The sequence below is a fragment of the Hemitrygon akajei genome, chromosome 6 (assembly GCF_048418815.1).
Source record: "Hemitrygon akajei chromosome 6, sHemAka1.3, whole genome shotgun sequence".
In the NCBI taxonomy this organism is placed as follows: Eukaryota; Metazoa; Chordata; class Chondrichthyes; order Myliobatiformes; family Dasyatidae; genus Hemitrygon; species Hemitrygon akajei.
In genome coordinates, this window is record NC_133129.1 from 134,186,836 (window position 1) to 134,214,798 (window position 27,963).

The 27,963-nt window shown below is 41.7% G+C and overlaps 1 protein-coding gene across 2 annotated transcripts in view; it reads right to left on the reverse strand.

Moving 5' to 3' along the window:
* Positions 1-27,557, reverse strand: part of saal1 (serum amyloid A-like 1) — a 41,249-nt gene extending 13,692 nt beyond the window's left edge. Inside the window, exons 1-8 of one of the 2 annotated variants that reach the window (XM_073049284.1) lie at positions 27,434-27,557; positions 26,376-26,528; positions 17,180-17,287; positions 11,916-11,999; positions 10,301-10,380; positions 6,427-6,486; positions 4,503-4,618; positions 542-719 (exon numbers count right to left, since the gene is read on the reverse strand). In XM_073049284.1, coding sequence (XP_072905385.1) covers positions 542-719; positions 4,503-4,618; positions 6,427-6,486; positions 10,301-10,380; positions 11,916-11,999; positions 17,180-17,287; positions 26,376-26,501 — 752 coding nt within the window. In that variant the 5' untranslated portion in view covers positions 26,502-26,528; positions 27,434-27,557. The other variant, XM_073049285.1, reaches the window with a different exon arrangement.
* Positions 27,558-27,963: the final 406 nt, after the last annotated feature.

The following is a 27,963-nucleotide window of genomic DNA, read 5'->3' on the forward strand; positions in this document are numbered from 1 at the left end:
CACATTATTTTCTCATTATTAGTGTCAAAAAAATGTAGACAAAGGGCATTGCTATGCTTCTTCCCCAATATCTGAGTTGGTAACAGTCAATAAATTTTGTTGCATCGGGTCTGTCATGCAAGAGACTTCTCTCACTGAAAGACACAGAATGTCCAATGTTTCTTGGTCTTCATCCTATTGCAACACTCCCTTTGTTCTCTCCACATGTTCCCCTTCTTTGCATCTTGAAATTTCTTTTGGTTTTCTTTTAAAACTTTTCTCAGTTCTGGTAAAGGTCATCAACCCAAAGTGTTCACTTTGTTTCCTCGCCTCTAACGATGCCTGGCAACAGTCAACAAATGTTATCACTTTGTAATGTTTCCAACAATGTCTGTTTCTCTTTCAAATTTTTGTTTCCACCTTGCAAGTCTCCAATTTGGGACCCTCCATTTAATTAAATGGGTATTTACCCTAAGTGCACAAAGGAACCAACTATTGCTGAGTTTGTAGAAATATCTTATTGCTCTAGACATGGGGATAAATTCATATTCTGAAGACTTACCTGACTTGACTGGCTGCTTCCAGTAAACAAGGGACCAATGAAATCCCAGCTGTTTTTTCCTGCTCTGTTGCTTGTGCATCAGGCAACTCCTTTGACTCTGTGATCCAGCTCAGCATGAGCTCCTTGTCTAAGTCAAAGAGTTTATCAACCACCTCACCGATCTTTCCCAACAAGTCAGCTGGCAACAAATCAAAAACAAAAAATATGAGTTTTACAAAACTTCGTGAGTCAAATTATTCCATTGCAACTGCACTCAACAGTCTTGGTCAGCATATGGTAACGATAACCTAGAAATGTTAAGATCTGATAATCACACACCAGACCACGTGTGATAACACCACTGTGCAGAAAAGAACATGACTATTAAGACCATACAATGTAGGAGCAGAATTATGCCATTTGGTCCATCGAGCCTGCTCCATCCTTCCATCATAGCTGATTTATTATTCCTCCCAACTTCATTCCCTCACCTTCTACCTTTGACATCCTTACTAATCAAGAACCTATCAATCGGAGGTACATTTAAACTTCTGCTGTAAGTATACTCAATTACATGGGAACCCTAGGGATGTCCTTGAATTCTGAGGCTGTGCCCTCAGGTCCTAGATTTCCCCACTAAAGGAAATAACCTCTCCACATTTACTTTACCTAGGTCTTTCGATATTCAGTAGGTTTCAATGAGATCCCTCCCTCATTCTTCTAAACAACAAGTACAGGTCCAGGGCCATTAATTACTCCTCATATGTTAACCATTTCATTCCAGGGATCATTCTTGCGAACCTCCAGTGCTAGGACATCCTTTCTCAGATAAGGAGCCCAAACCTGCTCACAATATTTCTAGTGCAGTCTGACCAATGCTTTATAAAGCCTCATTATTACATCCTTGCTTTTATATTCTAGTCCTCTTGAAATGAATGCTAACATTGTTTTTGCCTTCCTTATCACAAACTCAGCTGCAAGTTAACCTTTAGGGAATCTGATACAAGGACTCTAAAGTCTGTTTGTATGCCTGATTTCTGAATTTGCTCTGTTTAGAAAATAAGTCTACACCTTTACTAAGTCTACGAAATGCATCACCATACATCTTCCTACACTCTATTCCATCTCCCACCTCTTTGCCCATTCTCCTAATCTGCTCTAGTCCTTCTGCAGACTCTGCTTCAACACCACCTGCCCCTCCACCGATCATGTCTACAAACTTAGCCACAGTAGTAACCAATCGCATCATCCAGATCACTGACATATAACGTGAAAAGAAACAGTACCAGCACTGACTTCTGCAGAACCTCACTAGTCACAGGTATCCAAGCAGAAAAGACCTCCCTTATTCACACTCTTTGCCTATTACCAGTCAGCCAATCTTCTACCCATACTAGCATTTTTCCTGTTATACCATTGGCTCTTATCTTGTTCAGCAGTCTCACGTATACCACCCTGTCAAAGGCTGCCTGAAAATTCAAGTAAACAACATCCACTGACTCTCCTTTGTCTATCCGACTGTTAGTTCCAAAAGAATTCCAACAGATTTGTCAGGCAAGATTTCCCCTTGACTTCAGCTTATTTCATGTTTCTTCAAGTATCCTGAAACCTCATCCTTAATAATGGACTCCAACATCCTCTTAACCATTGAAGTCATGCTAACTAGCCTATAATTTCCTTTCTTCCCTATCTCTCCGGTGTCCTTTTCCAGTGGTCCAATATCCACTCTCGCCTCTCTTTTACTCTTTATATATCTGAAAAAAACTTTTGGCATCTTCTTTTATATTATTGGCTTGCTTATCTTCATATTTCATCTTTTTTCTCCTTAATGTTTTTTAGTTGCCTTCTGCTGGTTTTGAAAAGCTTCACAATCCTCCAACTTCCCACTAATATTAGCAAAAATTTTTTTGCTTTTATACTATCGTTCAGCTTTGCTTGTCAGCCAGTTGCTCATCCTCCCTTTAAAATAATACTTCGTCTTTGGGATGACTCTATCATATGCCTTCCAAATTGCTCCTAGAACTCCAGCATTGCAGCTCTGCCATCATCTCTTTTAGTGTAGCCTTCCAATCAACTTTGGCCAGATTCTTTCTTGGGCCTTGGCAATTCCCTTTGCTCCACTGTACTACTAATATAACTGATTTATCTTCTCCTTCTCAAACTACAAAGTGAATTCCGTTGTATTATGATCACTGCCTTCTAAGGGTTCCTCTACCTTAACCTCCCTAATCAAATCTGGTTCCTTATACAACAACCAATCCAGAATTGCCTTACCCCTAGTCGGCTCAACGACAAGTTGCTCTAAAAAGTCAACTCTAATTCCTTCTCTTGGGATTCAGGTTTCTCAATCTTCTCAATCTACTTGCATATTGAAATCCCCATGACTATTGTAACATTGTCCTTTTTAAATGTCTTTTCAATCTCCTGTTGTAATTTGTATCCCACATCTAGGTTACTGCTCGAAGGCCTGTATATAACTCCCGTCAAGGCTTTTTTTAACCCTTGCAGTTTCTTATCTCTACCCATAAGGATTCTACATCTTCAGAGAAATAGAAGCAGGAATAAACTATTAGACTCTTCAAAGCTGCTCCACTATTTAATATGATTGTGACTGGTAGATAGTGGCCTCAGCTCCTCTTCTGTCCCATACCCCTCCATCCTTTGATGCAAGAAATATTTATCCACCTCCACTTTAAATACTTTTAAAGAACTAGCTACCACCAGTGCTGAGCAGAGAATTCTAGAGATCCACCATCGTCTGCAAGAAGAGATTTCTACATGGTTTTAAATGGCTGGCCCTTTATCTTGTAATAATGGCCTCTTGTTCTAGCTATCCCAATACTGAAAACTTGTCAAGCCCCCTGAAGATCTTATATGTTTGAACTGGGTTGCCCCTCATTCTTCTGAACGCCAAGGAATCCAGGTCCAAACTACTTAGTCTCTCTTGGAAAGAAAACCATGTTATGCCTGGTGAAACCATTTTGTACAGCCTCCAATGTTACAGTATCTTTTTTTTAAAAAAGGGGTACCCAAACTGAAAGCAGCATGCCAAGAGATGGTTCAACAATACTTTACATCAGCAATAAAACAAGTCAATATACACTAACTCAAAGGTTAACTCAAGGATGTCAAAGGTTACGGGTAGAAGGCAGGTGAATGGGGTTGAGAAGGGTTGAACTACTTGCACCTGCCTGCTAGCTTTTCGTGACTCAAGCACTAGAACCCTCTGTACTTCACTCACTTGCAGCTTCTCTCCACCTATGTAATAATGTACCTTTTGATTTCAGTTACCAATGTGCAGAACCTCACGCTTCCCCACATTAAACTTCATTCATCATTCTTTTACCCACTCATTCAGGAAAAACTTGAACCTAAACAATATCTTTCATAGGATATCCCAAACACTTTGCCAGTGAAGTACTTCTGAAATTCAGTCAATGATGTAGTGCAAGAATTACATAAATGATGTAACGAAAGAACTGCATCAATTTGATCGCCCATAAGACGTCTCACATACAATGATGACCTCTAGGTACCGCCTGAGGGACACGGCAGAATTCCCTCGCTGTGTTTCATGTGAGGAGGCAGCTTGGATTTAAACACAACTTTCAAAAGAAATCACTCTAACATTGCACTCCACCAAAATATCAGCTTAGATTTTGTGGTATGTGGATTAATATGTAAACATAATAGTGACTGGGCAATACCATTGAACCACAGCTGATCAGCTCCTACAGGTCATTGATGCTGCAAATTTCTCAAGCAAAACTTGCATTAGACCATCCTTCTCCACTTTACAATTTCAAATGCATCTAAATAATGCATCATATTCTCCTATTTTACCACCCCACTCTGAAAATCTCAGCCAAGGGTGTATATTCTTTCCTAAGCTGTGAGAAACTAAAAACAAGACTAATGATAATGAATTCTTCCTTTGCATTCTTTCTTGCTAGTTTGTGTGCATGTAGTAACAACCACTTACCATTTGTGGAGCTCTGCATTATGAAGCACACATTGTCCCGAACAGCAGGTTGCTTACGGATTCGGTCAACCCAGATGGTGGCAACATCTGGCTGAGAAAGACAGGTTAGTATTAACCTGCCAAAGAGAAATGGTTACCTTACTATTTACCATCGTGGAAAGGCCACTTTTTCTGTCAATGCATCCTACTATTTCAGCCTACTGTAATTAATGGTAAATGTGTAAATATCACATTTCTCTGCAAAGATCTCTGTAAATATCTCTGCAAAGCTCAGAGGTGCGGACAATCTATTAAAAGGAAGGAATTTAATTTCACTGTGGATGTGCATAACAATTTTATAGTGTAGTCACTTTTACATTTCTCAGAATTTTTGTGTGAACCAATATCAATAAAAACCATCAACTACTTGCAATGAATAAATCACGGCTGCTTCCACAAGTTGAAAAACATAGTGGCAATGGCACTGCCAAATCCCTTATCTTTAATATCCTGGGGAGGGTGAGGGGGCTGGTCCCATTAATTGGATACTCAGCTGCACCAGTCACATAAATACAATGGCTTAAGAACAGGTCACAGACTGGGTATCCTGTGTCAAGTGACTCACCCCCAACACCCAAAGGCCTTTCCATGATCAACAAGGAACAATCCAGAATTGTGACAGAATATTCTCCACTTGTTAGAATGAGTATGTTACTCTCAAGTAATTTGACATTCAGGGCAAAGCAGCCTACTTGAATGGTGTCTCATCAACTCTAATCATTTATTCCCTTCAGCTCTGGTTGAAAGTGGCTACAGAGTTTACCACTTTTTAAATGCCCAGGGTAATTCAACAGTACCTCCCAAACCCACAAACTCTGTGTTGTTGATTGTGTTGTTCTGCTGGACATCAACGTCACGTTACGTTGGTGCCAGAATGTGTGGCAACACTTGCAGGCTACCCACAACAGCCTCCTGATTTGGAAATACCCCCAGCCCTTCATTATCACTGGGTTTAAATCCTGGAACTCCCTACCTACAGCATTGTGAAAATATCTTTGTCAGAAGGATTTCAGTGATTCAAGATCAGGGCTCACAACCACCTTCCAAAAGTAATTAGCGGTGGGGAATAAATTCTGGCCTTGCCTGCAATACCAAGATCCTGAAACTGAACATATAAAACAACTTGCAAACAGATTCAGAGCAGTCAGACACTGGGTCCAATGTGCAAAAGTAACTTAAGAAATGATTCAAGTAACACACAAACACAAAATACTGGATGAAAGCAGCAGGCCAGGCAGCATCTATGGAAAATAATATAGTCAAAGTTTTGGGCCAAGACCTTTCATTAGGACTGGAGAAAAAGAGATGAGGAGTCAGAGTCAGGAGATGGAGGGAGGGGAGGAAGAAACATAAGGTGATAGGTGAAATCTGAAGAAGGAGGGGTGAAGTAAAGTGTTGGGAAGAGGTGGCCATGGGCTGACATCTCGGAATGAGAATGGGAAGTGGAATTAAAATGGGTGGCCACTGGGCGATCCCACTTTTTCTGGTGGATGGAGCATAGGTGCTTGGCGAAGCAGTCTCCCAATCTACAATGGGTCTCACAGGAGGCCACACCAGAAGCACCGGACACAGTATATGACTGCAACAGACTCACCTAGAAGGACTATTTGGAGCCCTGAATAATACATAGGGTGGTAGTGTAGGGGCAGGTGTAGCACATGTTCTATTTGCAAGGATAAGTGTCAGGAGGACGATCAGTGGGGAGGGATGAATGGACAAGGGAGTCGTGTAGGGAGTGATCCCTGTGGAAAGCAGAAAGTGGGGGGTGGGGTGAGAGGCAGATTTTCTTGTTTGTAAAGAATTATTCAGCTATGAAGTAATTAAGCAACATACAATCGCTGCAACTCTAATACTCAGAATAATACAGCAACATACAGCTATCTACCTGCTGGTCTCCAAGAGAGTTGGTGGGTCAGAATCTCCCAGTAGCAACAGTAGCACCTCTCTGTGGAACATGTAAGAAACAGACCATCAGTTAAGACCCCTTAACTTCAAATCAAAGGAGCATATAATTTTATGTAAATGAATTTAACATCAAAGGCGATGCTAGGCTCATTTTGCTACCTTGGTTTCTTGATTGCAAAAAGCAACTCAGATCCAAAGCAACAAAGAGGCAGCTTCAAAATAAACAAGATTCACAATTGTTTAATGCAATTTCCTGTCCACAAGTGTAAGGAAATGAAATAATTATTATTCCCTATCCGATGCAGCTCAAAAAAAAACCAAAAGATGAAGAACACAATAATACTAAAAAACCCACAAAACAAATACATAAGACAGCTTATATAGATTGATTATATGTCTACAAAGTGACACTAGGCTGTAATAATAAAGTAGTGGTAGAGTTATTGAGTGGAGGTGTTGATCTGTCTTACGGCTTGGGGAAAATAACTGTCTTTAAGTCTGGTGGTCCTGGCGTGGATGCTACATAGCCCCTCACCCCCCACCCCAGATGGGAGTGGGACAAGCAGTTATGAGAAGGGTGTGTGGGATCTTTCATGATGTTACTGGCCCTTTCCCAGCATCTTTGATGGCAGGTAGGCTGGTGCCAGTAATGCATTGTGCAGGTCTGACAAACCAATGCAGAGCCTTCCCATCCTCCATAGTTCAGTTTCCATACCAAACAGTGATGCAGTTTGTTAGGATGCCCTCCACCGTGCATCTGTAAATGACACAAATATAGATGTGCAAAGTCCAGCTCTCTCAGCCCCCTCAGAAAGTAGAGGTGTTGGTGAGCTGTCTTGACTGTGTAGGATGTGTTCTGGGACCATGAGAGGTTGAGTTTGCTGTTAACTCTCAGGAGTTTTAAACTGCTTGCAGCTTCCATTGCTATGTCCCCAAAGTAAAGAGGGATGCGAGTCCTCCTGAAGCTGATAACCATCTCCTTTGTCTTGTTGACAATGAGGAAGTAGTTATTTGCCTGGCACCAGGCTTCAAGTCACCTCCTCTCTGTAGGCTACCTCATCATTGTTGGTGAAGAGCTACTGTTGTGTCATCGGCAAATTTCAAAGTTCAAAGTAAAACTTATTATCAGAGTCCATACCTGTCACCACGTACAACACTGAGATTCTTTTTTTTAAGTAAATCTATAGAACAGTAACTGTCAATAGGATCAATGGACATCAAACCGGGCAAATGCGGATATAAATAAATAACGAGTATGAAGTAACAAGATAAAAACTCTTTAAAGTGAGATCACTGGTTGTGGGAATGCCAGAAGTAGAATGAGTGTAGTTATCCTATTTTGTTCAAGAGCCTGATGATTGAAGGGTAGTAACTGTTCTTAAACTTGGTGGTGCAAGTCCTGAAGCACTTATACATTCTATCTGATGGCAGCAACGAGAAACAAGCATGGCTGGGTGGTGAGGATCTTTGACGATTGATGCTGCTTTTCTACAGCAATGTTTCATGTAGATATGCTCAGTGATGATGTGACTGATCGGGTGTATGGCCATGCAGTCAAGTGTGAAGAAAGTGTACAGCAATGGGCTCAGTATACAGTCCTGGTGGGGGGTGGGGGGGGGACCCATGTTGAGGATCATGGGGAGAGAGGAGCTGTTCTGCATCCTGACTATCTGAGATCTGTTGGTTAGGAAGCCCAACACCCACTTGTGTATATAGACAGAGGAATAGGAGTTTTTTCACCTGGGTCTGTGGTAAAATAGTGTTGAATGCCAAATTAAAATCCAGAAACAACATTCTGACACAAGTTTTCTTGTTTCCTAGATGTGTCAGGACCAGATGAATGACAGATGCTATGGCATCTGTTGTAGAGTGGTTTTGTCAATAAGCATATAGGTGAGTGTCCAATGAGGCAGGAATGAATGTTTTTATAAGTGCCATTATCAGCTGTCTAAAGTACTTCAGGACAATTGATATCAGTGCCAATGGTCAGAAGTCATTTAGTTCTGAATGTGTAGAGTCCTTTGGTACAGGGATAATAGTGGCTGATTTCAAGCAGCCTGAATGAGTGAAGTGTTGAAGATGTCTGTGAAGGTGTCAGCGAGCTCCCCGAGTACTCTGTCTGGGATGTTGTCTGGCCCAGCCGCTTTATAGGAGTTTACTCTCTGCGGATTCCTTTTCACATCTACAGCTGTTACAGATGGAGGTTGTTCACCTGGGAGGGAGGTAGCTTTCGTGGCAGGCGCTGTCTTGCATGCCTCAAACATTTGCCAGTTAATCCGTTTAAAGTGGTCCTGAAGCATAGAGATTACAGTGATGGTCCTTTTGATTGGTTTCTTCATTTTCAGCACAGTCAGTATGCTGGGATTAACATTATGGAGATGTGGTCAGAGAGGCCAAGATGAGAGTGTGGGATGGCTTTGTAAGTACTATGTGTGTTTGTATATACCTGGTCTAGTCTGATCCCCTAGTGGCCATGGTAACATATTGGTGGAATTTGGGTAAAACGTCCTGCAGGTTAACATGTTTGAAATCTCCTGAAATTATGAAGGGACTGTCTAGTTGCTTGTTTTGTAAAAAGTTGATGAGAATGTAAAGCACTCCCAGTGCACCTCTGGCATTCGAGCTCGGCGGGTATGTACGTAGACAGTGGTGATGAACACAACAGTAAACTTCCTGAGCAGATAATGTGGCCAGCATTTAAAAGTTTGTGCATCAACCTTTGTTAATATACAGTACGCACAGATTTAATCTCCTTTGCATTTCTCTGAAAGGGAGTTCCTGCCTGTGCAGAACAGAGTCATCCCATCAAGTTGAAACGCCAAGTCAGGCATGTTTTGTCAACTACATACAAAATGCAGTGCTTCTATGTATCATTTCTCAAACTGGAAGTGCAATATTATAGAATGCCAGCCTGACTAGGTTAATACGCCACAGTCCTATAAGATTATGTAGATTCATTGAATTTAATATGGTATATGCTCAATTAGTCAGCTCATTCAGTCTATTTCAGTGTGTCATACCACACACTGAAACAGTCACTATTAATACTTCTGTACTCTTCAAGATCAACCAATTAGATGCAATTGTCACTATACATGAGCCACCAGGAACTCCCAGATGCGACAAAAGAAAATAAATTAGGATTACAGATCCTTCTATTCCATCCCAACATTGTGTCACAACATTCACACAGATGATGGGTAAGCACTGCAATTTCCCAAGCCCATGCTAAATTGCTTGTGCATTTTTTATTCTGCATAACATACCTACTAGTAAATGGATTTAGACAACTCAATCTCTTAACGCATAGGATGGCACAAAACATCTATCTTATCTGGGCTGGATCTGAAGCTTTGTCCCAAAAGTGGATAAGTTGAGTTTTTTTTAATTATTTACACGTTACGTTGTTTTCACAAAGTATTTTTGTTTTAAATAACGTAACTATGAAGGAAATCCTTACAACACAACCAAATTTAATGATGTTTTTCAACTGGACAACAGTAGCAGAATTTATTGAACATAATGTAAAAGGCTTTTTTTTGGGGGGGATATCTGCAATACAACTCCATGCAGTTCATGTTACTTCTAAAATAAAGTGACTTGTATATGACTGTTGAAAAGTAAAGAACAATTTATTTGGTATACAATCAATCATTCCATAAGGCTTCCATTTATCAGAAATACCTTACCTGATATACTTTGTATACAAGGAGACAGGAACACAGGAAGGGAATTGGATGCACTAAAATGATGGTTTATCCAGTTTCCCCAAAAGCCCATTATGACAGCAAGAATTAATAATATTAGTGACGTGTTGCAATAAAATGCAGCACTGTAAGCCTACCAGTACTTACACAAGATTATCATTGTTGGTGACTGACTGACAAGTTTCCTTGTAACAAACCATGTTGCCCAGGATACCAACACAGATCTCCTAATCTCAAAGAAAAGTCATATTATCAAATTTCACAGTACTACTGATAAAAATAAGTATGACATGACCATCTAGTTGATAGCCATTCTTTCTACAGAATACATACAACTTTTCCACCATTTATCTCTGAAGAAAACAATCTGTATAAATGCAGTTATTCTCCCTAAAGACAATGGGGCAAGACATACTTACCTACCTTAGCTAGCTGTTCTCAAGAGGTCAACTATGTCCTTCTGCAAGTCAGCACATTTGTAACTTCAATAGCTGTGCATTACTTTGCAGAGGTAGGGAACACACTGAGCACACCACCAAGTTCAAAACTGATTCTGCATCATTCAGGGCTGAGGGGTCAGGGAGAAGTCCTATTTAGTCACAAACCCATTCAAAAGTTTAGTGATTTGGGACGTTTTATTTTCATTTTAACTTAAAGCAGTTTAATGTATTTTTAAAGTATTTACTTATAATTATATGTATTTCAAATGTTTCAGAACACCTTTGATATCAGGCATATTTAGAGGCAATTGAAAAATTCTTCATCAGCATGAACTGTCAAAGGGCCTTCAGGGCTGCCCACAGCAAGGCCTCAGGTTTCATCACCACAGGCCTAGTCACTGCTCACAAACTACTTCAATACATAGGGCAGCTTTAATAGCAAAGCCCAGAAAACACTGGGTGCTTCACTGTATAAAAGACATGTGTTACCACAGGATAACACAGAGGACATACCTGAGACACAGGTAACCTTAAGTCAAAATTAGGCAATAGTACAAAATTCAGGCAACACCATCTACCTTCAGTATCACCAAAAACAGAATACCCATACAATATTTGCCCATTATCATTAATTATTTTCCCAATGAGATAAATGTGTGACTCATTTTAAGCAGCTTTTTCTTCTGGGAGCCTACTCCATTGAAATGCCATGAGATTGATAGGCATTCAGTTTATATCCAGATCTTTTAATGAGTCACTTATGGGTATAATCCTATCAATGTTTGAAAGGACAAGATTGCTCCAGAGAGAAGATACTTTGACAGTAAGATAATTACAGTGGACATTATTCTGCCCATAACTACCTGCTTATTGAAAGAACTTGAAGAGGTGCTCATCATGCACCAGCCAAGATCGCCATCTGAAAGCTTCCGTAATAAGGGCAAAACAGACTTCTTTCTGATCCTGAATACCAATTTGTCACTTTGCATCAGCCAATTAGCTAATCATGGAACAGTGAAAAGGGAATTACATCTTATTATAAAGTAGAAACCTGTACCCTTAAATGACAATTATTACTAACATGACCGGAGCAAGTATCACTATAAAGTACATCGCAATGCTGTGAGTAATAGTATAATAGCTACCTTCATTACTGTATTTTAATTGCCAAGTCACCTACTCAACTACAGCAAAACTGACAAAACTATAACAAACCCAATAATGTGAGTGTGCACAATTGCCTACAGAATTCAGTGAAAGGTTATAATAGAGCAAGATACAACACTGGAATTAACAGTGAACCTTCTATACAATTCACTTACCGTCAATCGAGGACACTTAGATTTACCAATGATCCCTAATAAAATGCCTGTTACATTGAACTCCTGAAGAAATAGAGCAACGTCCTGCAACACAACAACAAATTTTGCATTAGCAGGCTGTAGTAAAATACAGTAGATTCTGGTTAATCGGGGCAGCCATCATTTGGGACAACGCTTAAAAATAAAATCCAATCAAAAAATAGTCAAGATTCATTTTGCTTCTTTGGGACACAATGGCATTTAAATGGGACAGAAGACTGCTGCAGAAGTTTCTAACTAGCGTCAGTCGTGTGGCCATTAAAAGCCATACCATGCTTAAGCGAACAGTTTTTAATTAGCACCAGTTATGTGTGTTTGTGTTCAAAAAGCAGTGGTTTTTCTCACTAATAATTGGCGAGAGATAAGCAGTAGGACAATTTGGAACTACCTTGCTAATTGTGGTTTTAAGCATTCAGGCTTGGGAGATGCTGGAAATGGCCATGAGTGAAAATGAAACAATTTCACTACTTCAACAAGTTAGGGACTATCAAGAATTTGAAGGTATCAACAATCATCTTGAATGTTACAATGAAAATGAAGAATTGGAGGGTGCAATCATCAAAATGGGCCTATATTATGGACTACCTAACAGTCCGCGGGATTTAGAAGAACAAATTTGTAGAGAGATCGTAGACTGTTGCAAGAAACTGAAGGTTGTTACGGTAGATGATTTAACTTTCCACATATTGACTGGGACTCCCATACTGTAAAAGGACAATATGGGATACAGTTGGTCCAATATGTTCAGAAAAGTTTCCTTAATCAGTACGTAGAAATCCCAACAAGAATGTGCTTAGTACTTGATCTGCTATTGATGAGAAATGGCAGGTGACAGAAGTTTGTGTCAAGGAACACTTTGCATCATAATGTCTTTAGTTTCAAAGTAAATATGGAAAAGGATAAGTCTGATCTGTGGGTTGTGAATCAAAAGTGAAATTTTCAGAGTACAGAGCTTGTATGTGCCTTTCAGAATAAATGGTTAAAATAACAGGTTTAAGGAACCTTGGTTTTCAAGAGATATTGAGGCCTTGGTTAAGAAATAAAAGGAGGTGCATAGCAAGTATTGGCAGGTAGGAGCAAATGAAGTATTTGAGGAGTATTGGAAAGGCAAGAGAACACTTAAGAAAGAAATCAGGAGGGCTAAAAGGCGGCATGAAGTTGCTCTAGCAGACAAGGTGAAGGGCTTCTATCATTACTTTAAAGAGCAAAATTAGTCCTCCGGAAGATCAGAATGGTAACCCATGCACAGAGTCAAAAAAGATGGGGGAGATCTTAAATGAATTTTTTGCACTTGTATTTACTAGGGAGATGGACACAGAGTCTTTAGAAGTGAGGCACAGAAGCAGTGAGGTCATGGACCCTATACAGATTGCAGAGCTAGTGTTCGCTGTCTTGAGGCAAATTAGGGTGGTTAAATTCTGAGGGCCTGACAAAGTGTTCTCTACGACCCTGAGGGAGGCAAGTGCAGAAACTTAGGGGTCCTTGCAGAAATATTTAAATCATCCTTAGCAACAGGTATCAGTGTACTGGAGGATAGCTAATGTTGTTCTGCTGTTTAAGAAAGGCTCTAAGAATAAGTTAAGAAATTATAAGCCGGTGAGCCTGATGTCAGTAGGTGGGAAGTTATTGAAAGGTACTCTCAGGGAATGGATATACAAGTATTTGGAAAGACAGGGACTGATTAGGGATAGTCAGCATGTCTTTGTGCATGGTAGATCATATCTAACCAATCGTGTAGATTTTTTCAAGGAAATTACCAGGAAAGTGATGGAGCAAGGCAGTGGATGTCATCTACGTGGACGTTAGTAAGGCATTTAACAAGTTCCTGCATGGGAGGTTGGTCAGGAAGGTTCAGTCATCTTGCATTCAAGAAGAGGTAGTAAAATGAATTAGACATTGGTTTTGTGGGAGAAGTGGTAATAGGCAGTTGCCTCCCTGACTGGAGGCCTGTGACTAGTGGAGTGCTGTGTGGAGTGGTGCTGTGTCCATTGTTGTTTGTCATCTATATCAATGATCTGGATGATAATGTGGTTAATTGGATCAGCAAGCTTGTGAATGACACCAAGATTGGCAGTGTAGTGGACAACAGGGAAGACTGTCAGAGCTTGCAGCAGGATCTGGACCAGATGGAAATGTCGGCTGAAAAATGGCAGATGAAATTAAATGCAGACAAGTGCAAGGTGTTGCACTTTGATGGGACCAACCAGAGTAAGTCTTACACAGTGAAAGGTAGGGAGTGTGGAGTGCAGCAGAAAAAAGGGTTCAGGGAGAACAAAGGTCCATAATTCACTGAAAGTGGCATTAAAAAATGCTTTTGGCACATTGGGCTTCACAATTCAAAGTATTGAGTACAGAAGAGGGGATGTTATATTAAAGCTGTATAAGACATTAGTGAGTATTGTGTGTAATTTTGGTCATCTATCCACAGGAAAGATGTAAATAAGGTTGAACAAGTATAGAGAAAATTTACAAGGATGTTGCGGGTCTGGAGGACTGTGTTATAAGGAAAGATTGAGTAGGTTAGGACTTTATTCCTTGGAACATAGAAGACTGAGGAGAAATTTGACAGAGGTATACAAAATTATGAAGGGTATAGATAGAGTAAATACAAACAGGCTTTTTCCACTGATGCTGAGTGGGACTACAACTAGAAGTCATAGGTTAAAGGTAAAAGCTGAAAAGTTTAAGGGAAACATGAGGGGAAACCTCTTCACTCCGAGGGTTATGAGAGCATGGAACAAGCTGCCAACATAGGTGGTGCAGTTGAGTTCAATTTCAATGTTTAAGAGGAGCTTGGATAGGTACATAGATAGTGGGGGTATGGATGGCTATGGTCCAGGTGTAGGTTGATGGGACTAAGTGGTTTAAATGGTTCAGAATGGATTAGATAGGCCAAGGGGCCTGTTTCTGTGCTGTACTTTACTATAACCGTATGACTCTAAAAATATTGTCTGAAGGCAGTCCACTAGGTGTCTGCATTGATTTTGTTCATTTGCAGTTAATCAAAAGAACATGGCAGCATACACTGGACGAATTTCTCTGTCAATTAGGAACTACAGTTTTATAGTACTGTTGTAATAACGTTAATGCTCTAATCTGTTCTTTATTTCATTTAAATACACAATTAGTTACTCAGTTAAACAGTAGCTTGTCATTTTTATATGTTTTTGACTATTTGCATGAAACTTCAGCTAATTTGAACAGCCACTTAATTGGGCCAAAATGTGCTAGTCCCGATAAGTCTCAATTAACCAGAATCCACTATATATCTATGTCAGTAGTCTTCCAGTGTCCAGCATTGAAATGTAGATGACCACACACTCAAAAATCAGTAAGCAATTGCACAATGTGAAACAGTATGGCAGCTACTTTTGATGCTTTTCTGTTCTAATTAGCCAGACTAATATAACAAGGGCCAAAATCAGAATTGGGTTTATTATCACAGACAGGTGTTGTGAAATATATTAACTTAGCAGCAGCAGTTCAATGCAATACATGATATAGAAGAATAAGTAAATCAATTACAGTATATGTATTTTAAATAGATTAAAAATCGTACAAAAACAGATACAATATATATTTAAAAAGTGAAGTAGTGTTCATGGGTTCAATGTCTTTTTAGGAATTGGATGGCAGAGAGAAAGAAGCTGTTCTTGAATCGCTGAGTGTGTGCCTTCAGGCTTCTGTATCTCCTCCCTGGCAGTAACAATGAGAAAAGGGCATGCCTTGGGTGCTGGGGGTCCTTACTAATGGATGCTGCCTTTCTGAGACACTGTTCCTTGAAGATGTTATGAGTACTTTGTAGGCTAGTACCCAAGATGGAACGGACAAGATTTACAACCCTCTGCAGCTCCTTTCGGTCCTGTGCAGTGCTCCCCCCACCCCCCCATACCAGACAGTGATGTAGCCTGTAGAATGCTCTCTGCAGTACACCTATCAAAGTTTTTGAGTGTTTTTGTTGACATACCAAATGTCTTCAAACTTATAATGAAGTATAGTCACTGTCTTGCCTTCTTTATAGTGGCATTGATAAGTTGAGACCAGTTTAAGTCTTCAGAGATCTTGACACCCAGGAACTTGAAACTGTTCACTCCCTCCAATCCTGATCCCTCTGAGGATTGGTATGTGTTCCTTCATCTTACCCTTCCTGAAGTCCACAATCAGCTCTTTCAGCTTACTGACGGTGAGTTCAAGGTTGATGCTGCGACACCATTCTACTAGTTGGTGTATCTCACTCCTATATGCCCTCTCATCAACATCTGAGATTCCACCAACAATGGTTGTGTCATCAGCAGCTATAGATGGTATTTGAGCTATGCCTAGCCACACAGTCATGTGTATATAGAGAGAGTAGAGCAGTGGGCTAAGCACACACCCAAGCTGCACCAGCGTTGAACATCAGCAAGGAGGAGGTGTTATTACCAATCTGCACAGATTGTGGTCTTCCAGTTAGGAAGTCGAGGATCCAACTGCAGAGGGAGGTACAGAGTCCCAGGTTCTGTGACTAATCCATCAGGATTGTGGAAACGCTGGTGTTAAATACTGAGCTATAGTCAATGAACAGCGTCCTGACAGAGGTGTTTGTATTGTCCAGGAGGTCTTAGGCCATGTGAAGAGCCATTGAGATTGCATCTGCCTTTGATCTAGTGTGGCAACAGGCAAATTGCAGTGGGTCCAGCTCCTTGCTGAGGCAGATTTTGCCGCAAATTTTGCTAGCATTAATTACACTTCATAAAAAGTCAGAGGCACTGAAGAATGCAATTGGAAAACTCAACTTAGCGGCCATTGAACTTTGCTTGAATGAAAAGTGTGCTGCAATAGCAGAATAAACTTTCCACATTACTGCTGCTTTCAGAGTAAAACTTGACATCTCATTGTGCTGCTACATTACTGAGAGAAAAAAGTAATAAATTCTTGCGATCCCATTTCCGCAGGGAATCTAAATGGCATAAAGATAAAAAATCAGGTGCAAATCAGGTGTTTTAACTATGTAGTGTTATTATTCACCTCTGAAGCAAGATACAAAATGAGATTCTGGTTCTCTCAGTGATGTGATGTGGAGCATGAAAGGAAAATGTAAAGATGGAGCAATCTGCAGCAAAACATTTGTGATTCTAAGATGACGGTCTGGTTGCATTTTAGATGAACAATGCCTCCAACACTAACCATCAACAAACAGATGTTAATCAACATCGCCTTCAAGCTCCACATTGTTCTTTAGTTACCTCATCCATAGACATGTCCCAGACTTTACAGATCTCATTCTCCAGATCCTCATCCAGCTGTGTGTCTGCTTTCAAAAGTTCTGCCTTTTCATCCTCTGCAGAGACAAACTAAGAAAGTAAAATGGGATAATTAATTTATGCGGCATTTGACATTTGGCTTTATATATACTTTTTTTTACAAGTTACTCTGTTGAAATAGTTTAAAAAAAAACATTAAATGTACAAACCCCATTTCCAGAAAAGTTGGGATATTTTCCAAAGTGCAATAAAAACAAAAATCTGTGATATGTTAATTCACATGAACCTTTATTTAACTGACAAAAGTACAAAGAAAAGATTTTCAATAGTTTTACTGACCAACTTAATTGTATTTTGTAAATATACACAAATTTAGAATCTGATGGCTGCAACACACTCAACAAAAGTTTGGGACAGAGTTAAAATAAGATTGAAAAGTGCACAGAATATTCAAGTAACACCGGTTTGGAAGACTCCACATTAAGCAGGCTAATTGGTAGCAGGTGAGGTATCATGACTGGGTATAAAAGTAGCGTCCATCAAAGGCTCAGTCTTTGCAAGCAAGGATGGGTCTGGCTCACCCCTTTGTGCCAAAATTCATGACAGAATTGTTAGTCAGTTCAAAAGGAACATTTCCCAATGCAAGATTGCAGAGAATTTAGGTCTTTCAACATCTACAGTACATAATATTGTGACAAGATTCAGAGAATCCAGAGACATCTCGGTGTGTAAAGGGCAAGGTCGGAAACCACTGTTGAATGTGCGTGATCTTCGAGCCCTCAGGCGGCACTGCCTAAGAAACCGTCATGCTACTATGACAATTATAGACACCTGGGCTCAGGAGTACTTCGGAAAACCACTGTCACTTAACACGGTCCGTCGCTGCATCCAGAACTGCAATTTGAAACTGTATTACGCAAGGAGGAAGCCATACATCAACTCTATGCAGAAACGCCAGTGAGTTCTCTGGGCCCGAGCTCATCTCAGATGGACCAAAAGACTGTGGAACCGTGTGCTGTGGTCAGATGAGTCCACATTTCAGCTAGTTTTCGGAAAAAACTGCCGTCGAGTTCTCCATGCCACAGATGAAAATGACCATCCTGATTGTTATCAGCGAAAGGTGCAAAAGCCAGCATCTGTGATGGTAGGGGGGTGCATCAGTGCCCACGGCATGGGTGAATTGCATGTATGTGAAGGTACCATTGACTCTGAGGCTTATATTAGGATTTTAGAGAGACATATGTTGCAATCAAGGCGACGTCTCTTCCCGGGACATCCATGCTTATTTCAGCAGGACAATGCCAGACCACATTCTGCACGGGCTACAACAGCGTGGCTTTGTAGACACAAAGTGCGTGTGCTTGACTGGCCTGCTGCCAGTCCAGATCTATCTCCTATTGAAAATGTATGGCGCATCATGAAGGGGAGAATCAGACAATGGAGACCACGGACTGTTGAGCAGCTGAAGTCTTATATCAAGCAAGAATGGACAAAACTTCCAATTGCAAATCTACTACAATTAGTATTCTCAGTTCCAAAACGACTAAAAAGTGTTATTAAAAGGAAAGGTGATGCAACACAATGGTAAACATGCCACTGTCCCAACTTTTGTTGAGTGTGTTGAAGCCATCAAATTCTAAATTTGTGTATATTTACAAAATACAATTAAGTTGGTCAGTAAAACTATTGAAAATCTTTTCTTTGTACTTTTGTCAGTTAAATAAAGGTTCACATGAATTAACATATCACAGATTTTTGTTTTTATTGCACTTTGGAAAATATCCCAACTTTTCTGGAAATGGGGTTTGTAATTAAATTGTGTATATGGGGATCAAAACAAGAACTCTCCTGCAAAACAAATTTTAAAAAGTTAAGGCAAAGAGTACAAGTGTGTGTGTGTGTGTGTGTGTGTGTGTGTGTGTGTGTGTGTGTGTGTGTGTGTGTGTGTGTGTGTGTGTGTGTGTGTGTGTGTGTGTGTGTGTGTGTGTGTGTGTGTGTGTGTGTGTGTGTGTGTATGTATTAAAAAATACATACACACACAGCATAGTTCTGTAATATTGGGCTGTTTTAATCTGCAAATTCATCTTGAGACAATAGAAATAACATTCATTTTTTAAATATAGAGCTGGATTCTAATTAAAGTATAAACATTTCCATCTTCTGGAATGGCTACTTGAAAGCAAAGTTCAAAGTAAATTTATTATCAAACTACTTACATGTCACCATATACAACCCTGAGATTTGTTTTCTTGTGGACATTTACAGAAACAAAAAAAAGCAATAGAATCAATGAAAAACTGCACATGAACAAAGTCTGACAGCCAATGTGTGAAAGACGACAAACTATGCAAATAGAGAAAAAACAAATAATAAATAAATTTACAATACTGAGAACATGAGCTGTAGAGTCTTTGAAAGTGAGTCCATGAGTGGTGAAATCAGTTCATTTGAACTGAACTATGGCTTCTCTCCCACAGAGGGCCAAGTCACTAAATACGTTTAAGGAAGAGGTAAAAATATTTTTAAACACTGATGGCTCAGGGGGAGAGAGAGCACAGGAATATGGTACTGAACTAGAGAATATGCACTGACCATGCTAAATGGCCTATTCCTGCCACAAACAAGAGAAAATCTACAGACGCTGGAAATCCAAGTAACACACAGAAAATGCTGAAGGAACTCAGCAGGCCAGACAGCATCTATGGAAAAGAGAATAAACGACTTTTTGGGCCGAGACCCTTCAGCGGGACTGGAGAAAACAAGATGAGTCAGAGTTAGAGGCCTATTCCTGTTACTACTTTCTAGGTTTCTGTTTATATCAAAATAGAAGCAAAATTATGTAAAACTGCATTCTCTGCACTTGCTCACCAAGATCAGGCAGAAGCTACTGAGAATTAAACCAATTCAATTTAACCAGAGGGGATGTGCAAAGGGGAGATTAGGTGAACAGTCAATGAGAAAATAAAGCTAAGCTGATTTTCCTCCCCTTACCTGGGGCAACTTGGTAATCAGCACACACACTGCCCCTCAAATGTTATCTTTACTGACATCTATTATCTCAATACAAAGAAGAGATCAAACCTTCGTGGGTCAGTTCCTTTTTAGTACAAACTCATATGCCAATCAAGAGAACAGTTTACTTAGCTTCACTCAATAAAAATGGCAAATCAGCCTCAGTGAACATTTGATCATCACGGGAAACTGCAGTCAAGCTCGGAAAATGATTTGTTTAACGAATTTCGGCTGACAACACCAAATGGCAGATTTGGCATTATAGATAGATAGATAGATAGATAGATAGATACTTTATTCATCCCCATGGGGAAATTCAACTTTTTTTCCAATGTCCCATACACTTGTTGTAGCAAAACTAATTACATACAATACTTAACTCAGTAAAAAATATGATATACATCTAAATCACTATCTCAAAAAGCATTAATAATAGCTTTTAAAAAGTTCTTAAGTCCTGGCGGTAGAATTGTAAAGCCTAATGGCATTGGGGAGTATTGACCTCTTCATCCTGTCTGAGGAGCATTGCATCGATAGTAACCTGTCGCTGAAACTGCTTCTCTGTCTCTGGATGGTGCTATGTAGAGGATGTTCAGAGTTATCCATAATTGACCGTAGCCTACTCAGCGCCCTTCGCTCAGCTACCGATGTTAAACTCTCCAGTACTTTGCCCACGACAGAGCCCGCCTTCCTTACCAGCTTATTAAGACGTGAGGCGTCCCTCTTCTTAATGCTTCCTCCCCAACACGCCACCACAAAGAAGAGGGCGCTCTCCACAACTGACCTATAGAACATCTTCAGCATCTCACTACAGACATTGAATGACGCCAACCTTCTAAGGAAGTACAGTCGACTCTGTGCCTTCCTGCACAAGGCATCTGTGTTGGCAGTCCAGTCTAGCTTCTCATCTAACTGTACTCCAAGATACTTGTAGGTCTTAACCTACAATCTCTCTGTTAGAACAAGCAGTGTGATTAGGTTCCTTCCTTGCATGTTCCCTTTGACCTTTCTTTTTTATCCCCCATGCAGATGTACAATTATTTTTAAAAAGAGATGCTACAAATTTGATCAAAGGATATATAAAGTGATAATGAATATATACAGGGAATGAAAGACACTTTTTTTTTTGAGTGTGGAATAATCTAACACCTCTCCCTTTCAGGATAGTAAGCAAGTCAATCAGGGCTTTAAAAAGGGGAAATGAATTGCCACAAAGGAAAAATAATTTGTAGTGCACAAGGTAAAGAAAACAGGAAATGAGGTGGGTTGACACAGACACACTGGGCCAAATGATTAACTTTTGTGCTGTGTCATTTATCATTTATGACTCTTTTCATAGCACTTCAGATCAGAATTCAGATCTTGCTCAATAACGATGCTCGACAGCTGTGGCAGGGCTTCAATGCTATCACCTCTTACAAAATGAAATTATGCAACATAGGTGACAACAGGGCTTCACTTCCTGATGAGCTCAATCCCTTCTATGCTCGCTTTGACCATTGAAACATGGAGGAACCATTACAAACTCCCACAGCCCCCAAGGATCCTATGATTTCAGTCTCTGAAGATAACCTGCAAGCATTCTTCAAGAGGGTAAACTCACAGAAAGTATCTGGCCCAGATGAGATACCTGTCCAAGTACTAAAGGTCTATGCTGATCAACTGGCCTGAGCGTTCACTGAGATCTTTAACCTCTCACTTCCGCAGTCTGAGATCCCCACCTGCTTCAAGCATACCAGCACCCAAGAAGAACGTGGTGAACTTCCTCAATGACTACTGTCCAGTAGCACAATGATAAAGTGTTCTGAGAGGTTGATGATGAAACATATCAGACCCTGCCTGAGAGGCAACTTGGATCTGCTCCAATTTCCCTATCAAAGCAACAAGTCCACAGCAAATGCAATTTCATTGACTCTTCACTCCACCCTGGAACAGCTCCCAGTGTGTATACATCAAGATGCTCTTTATCGACTACAGCTCAGCATTCAATACCATCATCCCCGCATAACCAAACAATAAGCTTCAAGACCTTGGCCTCATACCTCTTTCTGCAATTGGATCCTTGATTTCCTCACTTGCAGACCCCAGTCATTTGGCAATAACATCTCCTCCACAATCTCCATCAGCACAGATACATCACGAGGCTGTGTGCTTAGCTACTCTACTCATTTTACACAAGTCAAGTCAAGTCAACTTTTATTGTCATTTCAACCATAACTGCTGGTACAGTGCATAGTGTTATGACCCCAGCCCCCTCCTTTGTGAGAATCGCGAGAGGGAGAGAGCAGCCTTACAGTTTGGAATGCGGGCTGGCCTCTCAGCCAGACAAAAGCCATGGACATAGCCATTGTCTTGGGAGACACCTTTGTGGAATAAGGGACTGGACTACGTGCAAACCCTCAGGGCAACGTGGGCTGGGTGATGGGGGAAAGATTGCCTCCCCCCCACCCTGATTGACATCTACAACCCTGCCAGTCCAGATAAAAGGCGGGCTGCCGAGGCGGGGCCTCAGATGCACCAAGGAGACACACGAAGAAGACACGATAGCGCTTCCCGTCGGAGCAGGAAGCCATTTTGAAGGAAGCCACGTGCGTTAGATCCCGGATCGGGAGTCTGTGGCTGAAACCAAAGGAAAAACGTTTTAACTAGCAACAGGGATTTGCTTCGCAAAGACGACGGGCAAGTGTTCCTTCTTTCTCACCACTCTCTCTCTCCAACACGTGAAATGCCAGCGGTTCCCAAACGGAAAAGCCTGCAAATTTATGAGTGACTTTTATATTCCATTGGACTCAGTATTCCCCTAGACAACGATAGAGCTTATTTCTGATTATTACTATACCTGCGCTTTAGTTTGAGTTTTGACGATGTATATGATCTGAATGTTTTGTATTAACCATACGTTTGTGCCCCTTTATAAATAAAAACGTTTGAAAATAGTATCATCAGACTTCAGCGGACCTCTCTATCTTTGCTGGTAAGTCACCCGGTTACTGGGAACGTAACAATAGTAAAAATGAGACAATGTTTTTCAGGACCATGGTGTTACATGACACAGTACAAAAAACTAGACCGAACTATGTAATTAAAAAAAACAGAGAAAGCTACACTAGACTACAGACCTATATAGACTGCATAAAGTGCACAAAAACAGTGCAGGCATTACAAAAAATAATAAACAGGACAATAGGGCCAAGGTGTCAGTCCAGGCTTCGGGTATTGAGGAATCTGATAGCTTGGGGGAAAGAAACTGTTACATAGTCTGGTCGTGAGAGCCCGAATGCTTCGGAGCCTTTTCCCAGCTGGCAGGAGGGAGAAGAGATTGTATGAGGGGTGCGTGGGGTCCTTCATAATGCTGTTACCTTTGCGGATGCAGCGTGTAGTGTAAATGTCCGTGATGGCAGGAAGAGAGACCTTGATGATCTTCTCAGCTGACCTCACTATCCGCTGCAGGGTCTTGCAATCCGAGATGGTGCAATTTCCAAACCAGGCAGTAATGCAGCTGCTCAGTATGCTCTCAATACAACCCCTGTAGAATGTGATGAGGATGGGGGGTAGGAGATGGATATTCCTCAGCCTTTGCAAAAAGTAGAGATGCTGCTGGGCTTTCTTTGCTATGGAGCTGGTGTTGAGGGACCAGGTGAGATTCTCCGTCAGGTGAACACTGAGAAATTTGGTGCTGTTTACAATCTCTACCGAGGAGCCGTCGACATTCAGCGGGGAGTGGTCACTCTGTGCCCTCCTGAAGTCAACAACCATCTCTTTTGTCTTGTTCACATTAAGAGACAGGTTGTTGGCTCTGCACCAGTCCGTTAGCCGCTGCACCTCCTCTCTGTAAGCTGACTCGTCATTCTTGCTGATAAGACCCACCACGGTCATGTCATCGGCGAACTTGATGATATGGCTCGAGCTGTGTGTTGCAGCACAGTCGTGGGTCAGCAGAGTGAACAGCAGTGGACTGAGCACGCAACCCTGGGGAGCCCCCGTGCTCAGTGTGATGGTGTTGGAGATGCTGCTCCAGATCCGGACTGACTGAGGTCTCCCAGTCAGGAAGTCTAGGATCCAGTTGCAGAGGGAGGTGTTCAGGCCCAGTAGGCTCAGCTTTCCAATCAGTTTCTGAGGGATGATTGTGTTGAATGCTGAACTGAAGTCTATGAACAACATCGGAAAGTATGTGTCTTTTTTGTCCAGGTGGGTTAGGGCCAGGTGGAGGGTGGTGGCAATGGCGTCATCTGTTGAGTGGTTGGGACGGTACGCAAACTGCAGGGGGTCCAGTGAGGGGGGCAGCAGGGTCTTGATATGCCTCATGACGAGCCTCTCGAAACACTTCATGATGATGGATGTAAGTGCAACAGGAGGGTCGTCATTTAGGCAGGACACTGAAGACTTCTTTGGCACGGGGACGATGGTGGCGGCCTTGAAGCACGTTGGAATGGTGGCGCTGCTCAGGGAGATGGTGAAAATGTCAGTGAGAACATCTGCTAGCTGGTTTGCACATCCTCTGAGCACTCTACCAGGAATGTTGTCTGGTCCAGCAGCCTTCCATGGGTTGACCCTGCCCAGGGTTCTTCTCACGTCGGCCATGGAGAGACACAGCACCTGGTCATTTGTAGGAGGGGTGTACTTCCTCGCCGCCTCGTCATTTTCTGCCTCAAACCGGGCATAGAAGTTATTTAGCGCATTTGGGAGGGAGGCATCACCTGCACAGTCAGGTGATATGATTGTATGGCTAAGCACAGCTCCAATGTATTACTTATGTTTGCTGACAACACCATTGTGGAGGGCCGAATCAAAGGTGGTGACGAACTGGCATACAGGAGAAAGACTGAAAACCTGGCTGAGTGGTGCCACAACAAAAACCTCCCACTCAATGTCAGTAAGACCAAGGAGCTGGTTATAGACTTCAGGAGAAGAAAACTGGAGATCAATGAGTCAATCCTCTTCGGGGGATCAGAAGCGGAGAGGGTCAGCAACTTTAAATTCCTCGTGTAATCGTTTCAGTGGACCTGTCCTGGGCCCAGCGCACAGGTACAATTACGAAGAAAGCAAGGCAGCGCTTCTACCTCCTTTGGAAGGTTGTGAAGGTTCAGCATGACAACTAAAACTTGGATAAACTTCTATAGATGCGTGGTGGAGAATATACTGACTGGCTGTATCACAGCCTGATATGAACACCAATGCCCTTGAACAGAAAATCCTACAAAAAGTAGTCATGTAGATTTAGCCCAGTCTATCATGGGTATAGCCCTCCCCGTCACTGAGTGCATCTTCTCACAGCGTTGTCACAGGAAAGCAGCATCCATCATCAGGGACCCCCACCACCCAGGACTTGCTCTCTTCTCTCTGCTGCCATCAGGAAGAAGGTACAGAAGCTTCAGGGCTTACACCAGGTTCAGGAACAGTTATTACCCCTCAACCATCAGCTCTTGAACCAAAGGGGATAACATCACTTGCCCCATCACTGCCTGTTCCCACAACCTGTAGACTCACTTCCAAGGACTCTTCATCTCATGCTCTTGATACTTATTTTTTTCCTTTCTTTTTGAATTTAGTTTTCTGTCTATTGCACACAGGTTGCCTGCCCTGTTAATGTGGTCTTTCACTGATTCTATTATGGTTATTAGATTTACTGAATACACCCGCTAGAAAATGAGTCTCAGGGTTGTATATGGCGACATATATGTACTTTGAACTTTGAGTGAAAAAAATGTTTTATTTGATTGTTCTTTAGAACAAACCCAATTTCTTTATTCTCTCCAAATAATTGAAGTTTCTTTGGCCTGACAGAAATTTGTAAAGCTCTTCTGCTCCCTCATTAAGTTCTTGGTATGTTTCCTTTCTAAAGGACAGTATTATGCTGAACATTATAATCACCTTATTCTGGTGTCCACACATACATTGCTGTTTCTCAAAACTCAAAACTTTCAACATTTCCCACTTAAAAGATGACAATGACCCAAGCATGTGAAAACACATGCTAGGTTCAGACTGGGTTTCAAATTACAAGTCCTCTGGGTTTAGGCTGTGGGTTGGCTTGGAAAACACCACCATATTAATTTGGCACCCTAGTCTCCAAACAAGAACCAACGACAGAAATCTATTCTGATGCCATATTAAGATACCTGTTGCATTATTATGCACCCATTCAAGGGCATGATGAGAATATTACCTTGATTAGTTGCATGAGTGTGCTAAACAACCAGTGCTTGCTATAAACTGTGTTTCCAATTGCATCGTCTCCGGTGGTCTCATTGTCACTTTCATCACTTGGTGGTGGGGATGGATTGCGATCCATCTCAGTACCTTAAACGTTCAAACAATCCTGCCAAAGGAAGCACAGGGAAGGCGTACTAATAAGGTGGTTATTATATGCGGGAAGAGAGTCTAGATATATTGGACATCACGCCTAACCTCGGCTGCCATAAAGAACAACATCCACATTCGCATAGCAAGCATACAGATCACATAACCAGAAGAAGCTTCTGTCGAAGGAAATATTAACCGCCCCTTTAAAATTCATCAGGATCTAATCAAATTTTAACCGGTTACATGGGTTTCCAAAGTGAAGAAATTCATCACCGGTCTTCTATCACAAAATGCTGAAGGAACCGATGTCAGACAACAGCGAAGGAATAAAGAGTCGATATTTCATTTCGGGCCAAAACCTGTGGAAGAATCTTGCCCAGAAACGTCGACTCTTTATTCCTTCCCATATTTAATGGCTAATCCGCTGAGTTTCTCCGGCATTTTGAGTGTGACTCTGGATTTCCAGCATCTGTGGAATCTCTTGTGCTTATGATCTACCGGTTTCTAACACAGCCTGTGGGAAGTGAAAACTTATCTGGGTTCCAACAATTTAAAGTTGCGCGATTTAAATTCATCTTTCTAACGATCAGCACCCACGTTACAGGTGGAAGAACCGCAGTCCCTTCTACACACCTCCTCCAGGTTTCGGGGGCAAATCCGACGAGTAAATGTACAGAGCTGTCCAGCTCAAAGAAAAGCCCAATGTGCCACGGCGGGGTGACACTTCACGTGGCTCAGCCCCCAGGGTAATTGCACACAGCCCGGCTGAAGAGGGGCAGACAGAGTTCGGGGCCGTGGCTGCGGAGACGGCCGCCCGTTGGTCCTCCAGCCTGTCACCGCCGGCTTTCCTTAGAGCGAGGCAACACTGAGGGGCAATTACACGGGATCACTCATAGACCGACTGCGTGGGATCAGACTCACCACAGGCTGGGTCCTAAACCCCTCTCATCTTCCTTGCAACCGTAAGCAGATATATATTCACTCTCCAGTGAATACCCAGCAGCCACTTGTCTCACCCTCCCCTAACGGCGCCGCCTGTCGGATTGGCGTTGCTCCGCACGCTCCTCCCGTGACCGACGTCACTTCGCACCCTCCCCCTACGGCGCTTCCCGCGTGATTGACGTCGCTCCGTACGCCCCTCGGTATTGCCGTGGCTCCGCAGTCGGGACGATGGGACTCTCACTCCACAAACTCTTCTCTGTTTAAACAGAAATAGGCCTTTCCATGCTGACTATGTCGGACTGCATTTACCCCATAGCACTCCACACCTCTCCTATCCATGCGCTTATTAAACGGTGTTAATGTTCCTGCCTCATCCACTATTCATCCCAAATACAGTACTCCACATTTAATAAGCAAAGAAGCTGCACCTGATGTCCTTTTTAAATCATTTACTTCTGATCTTAAACCGATGTCCTCCTGTTTTTAGTAACCCCTCGCTGAGGGAAAAA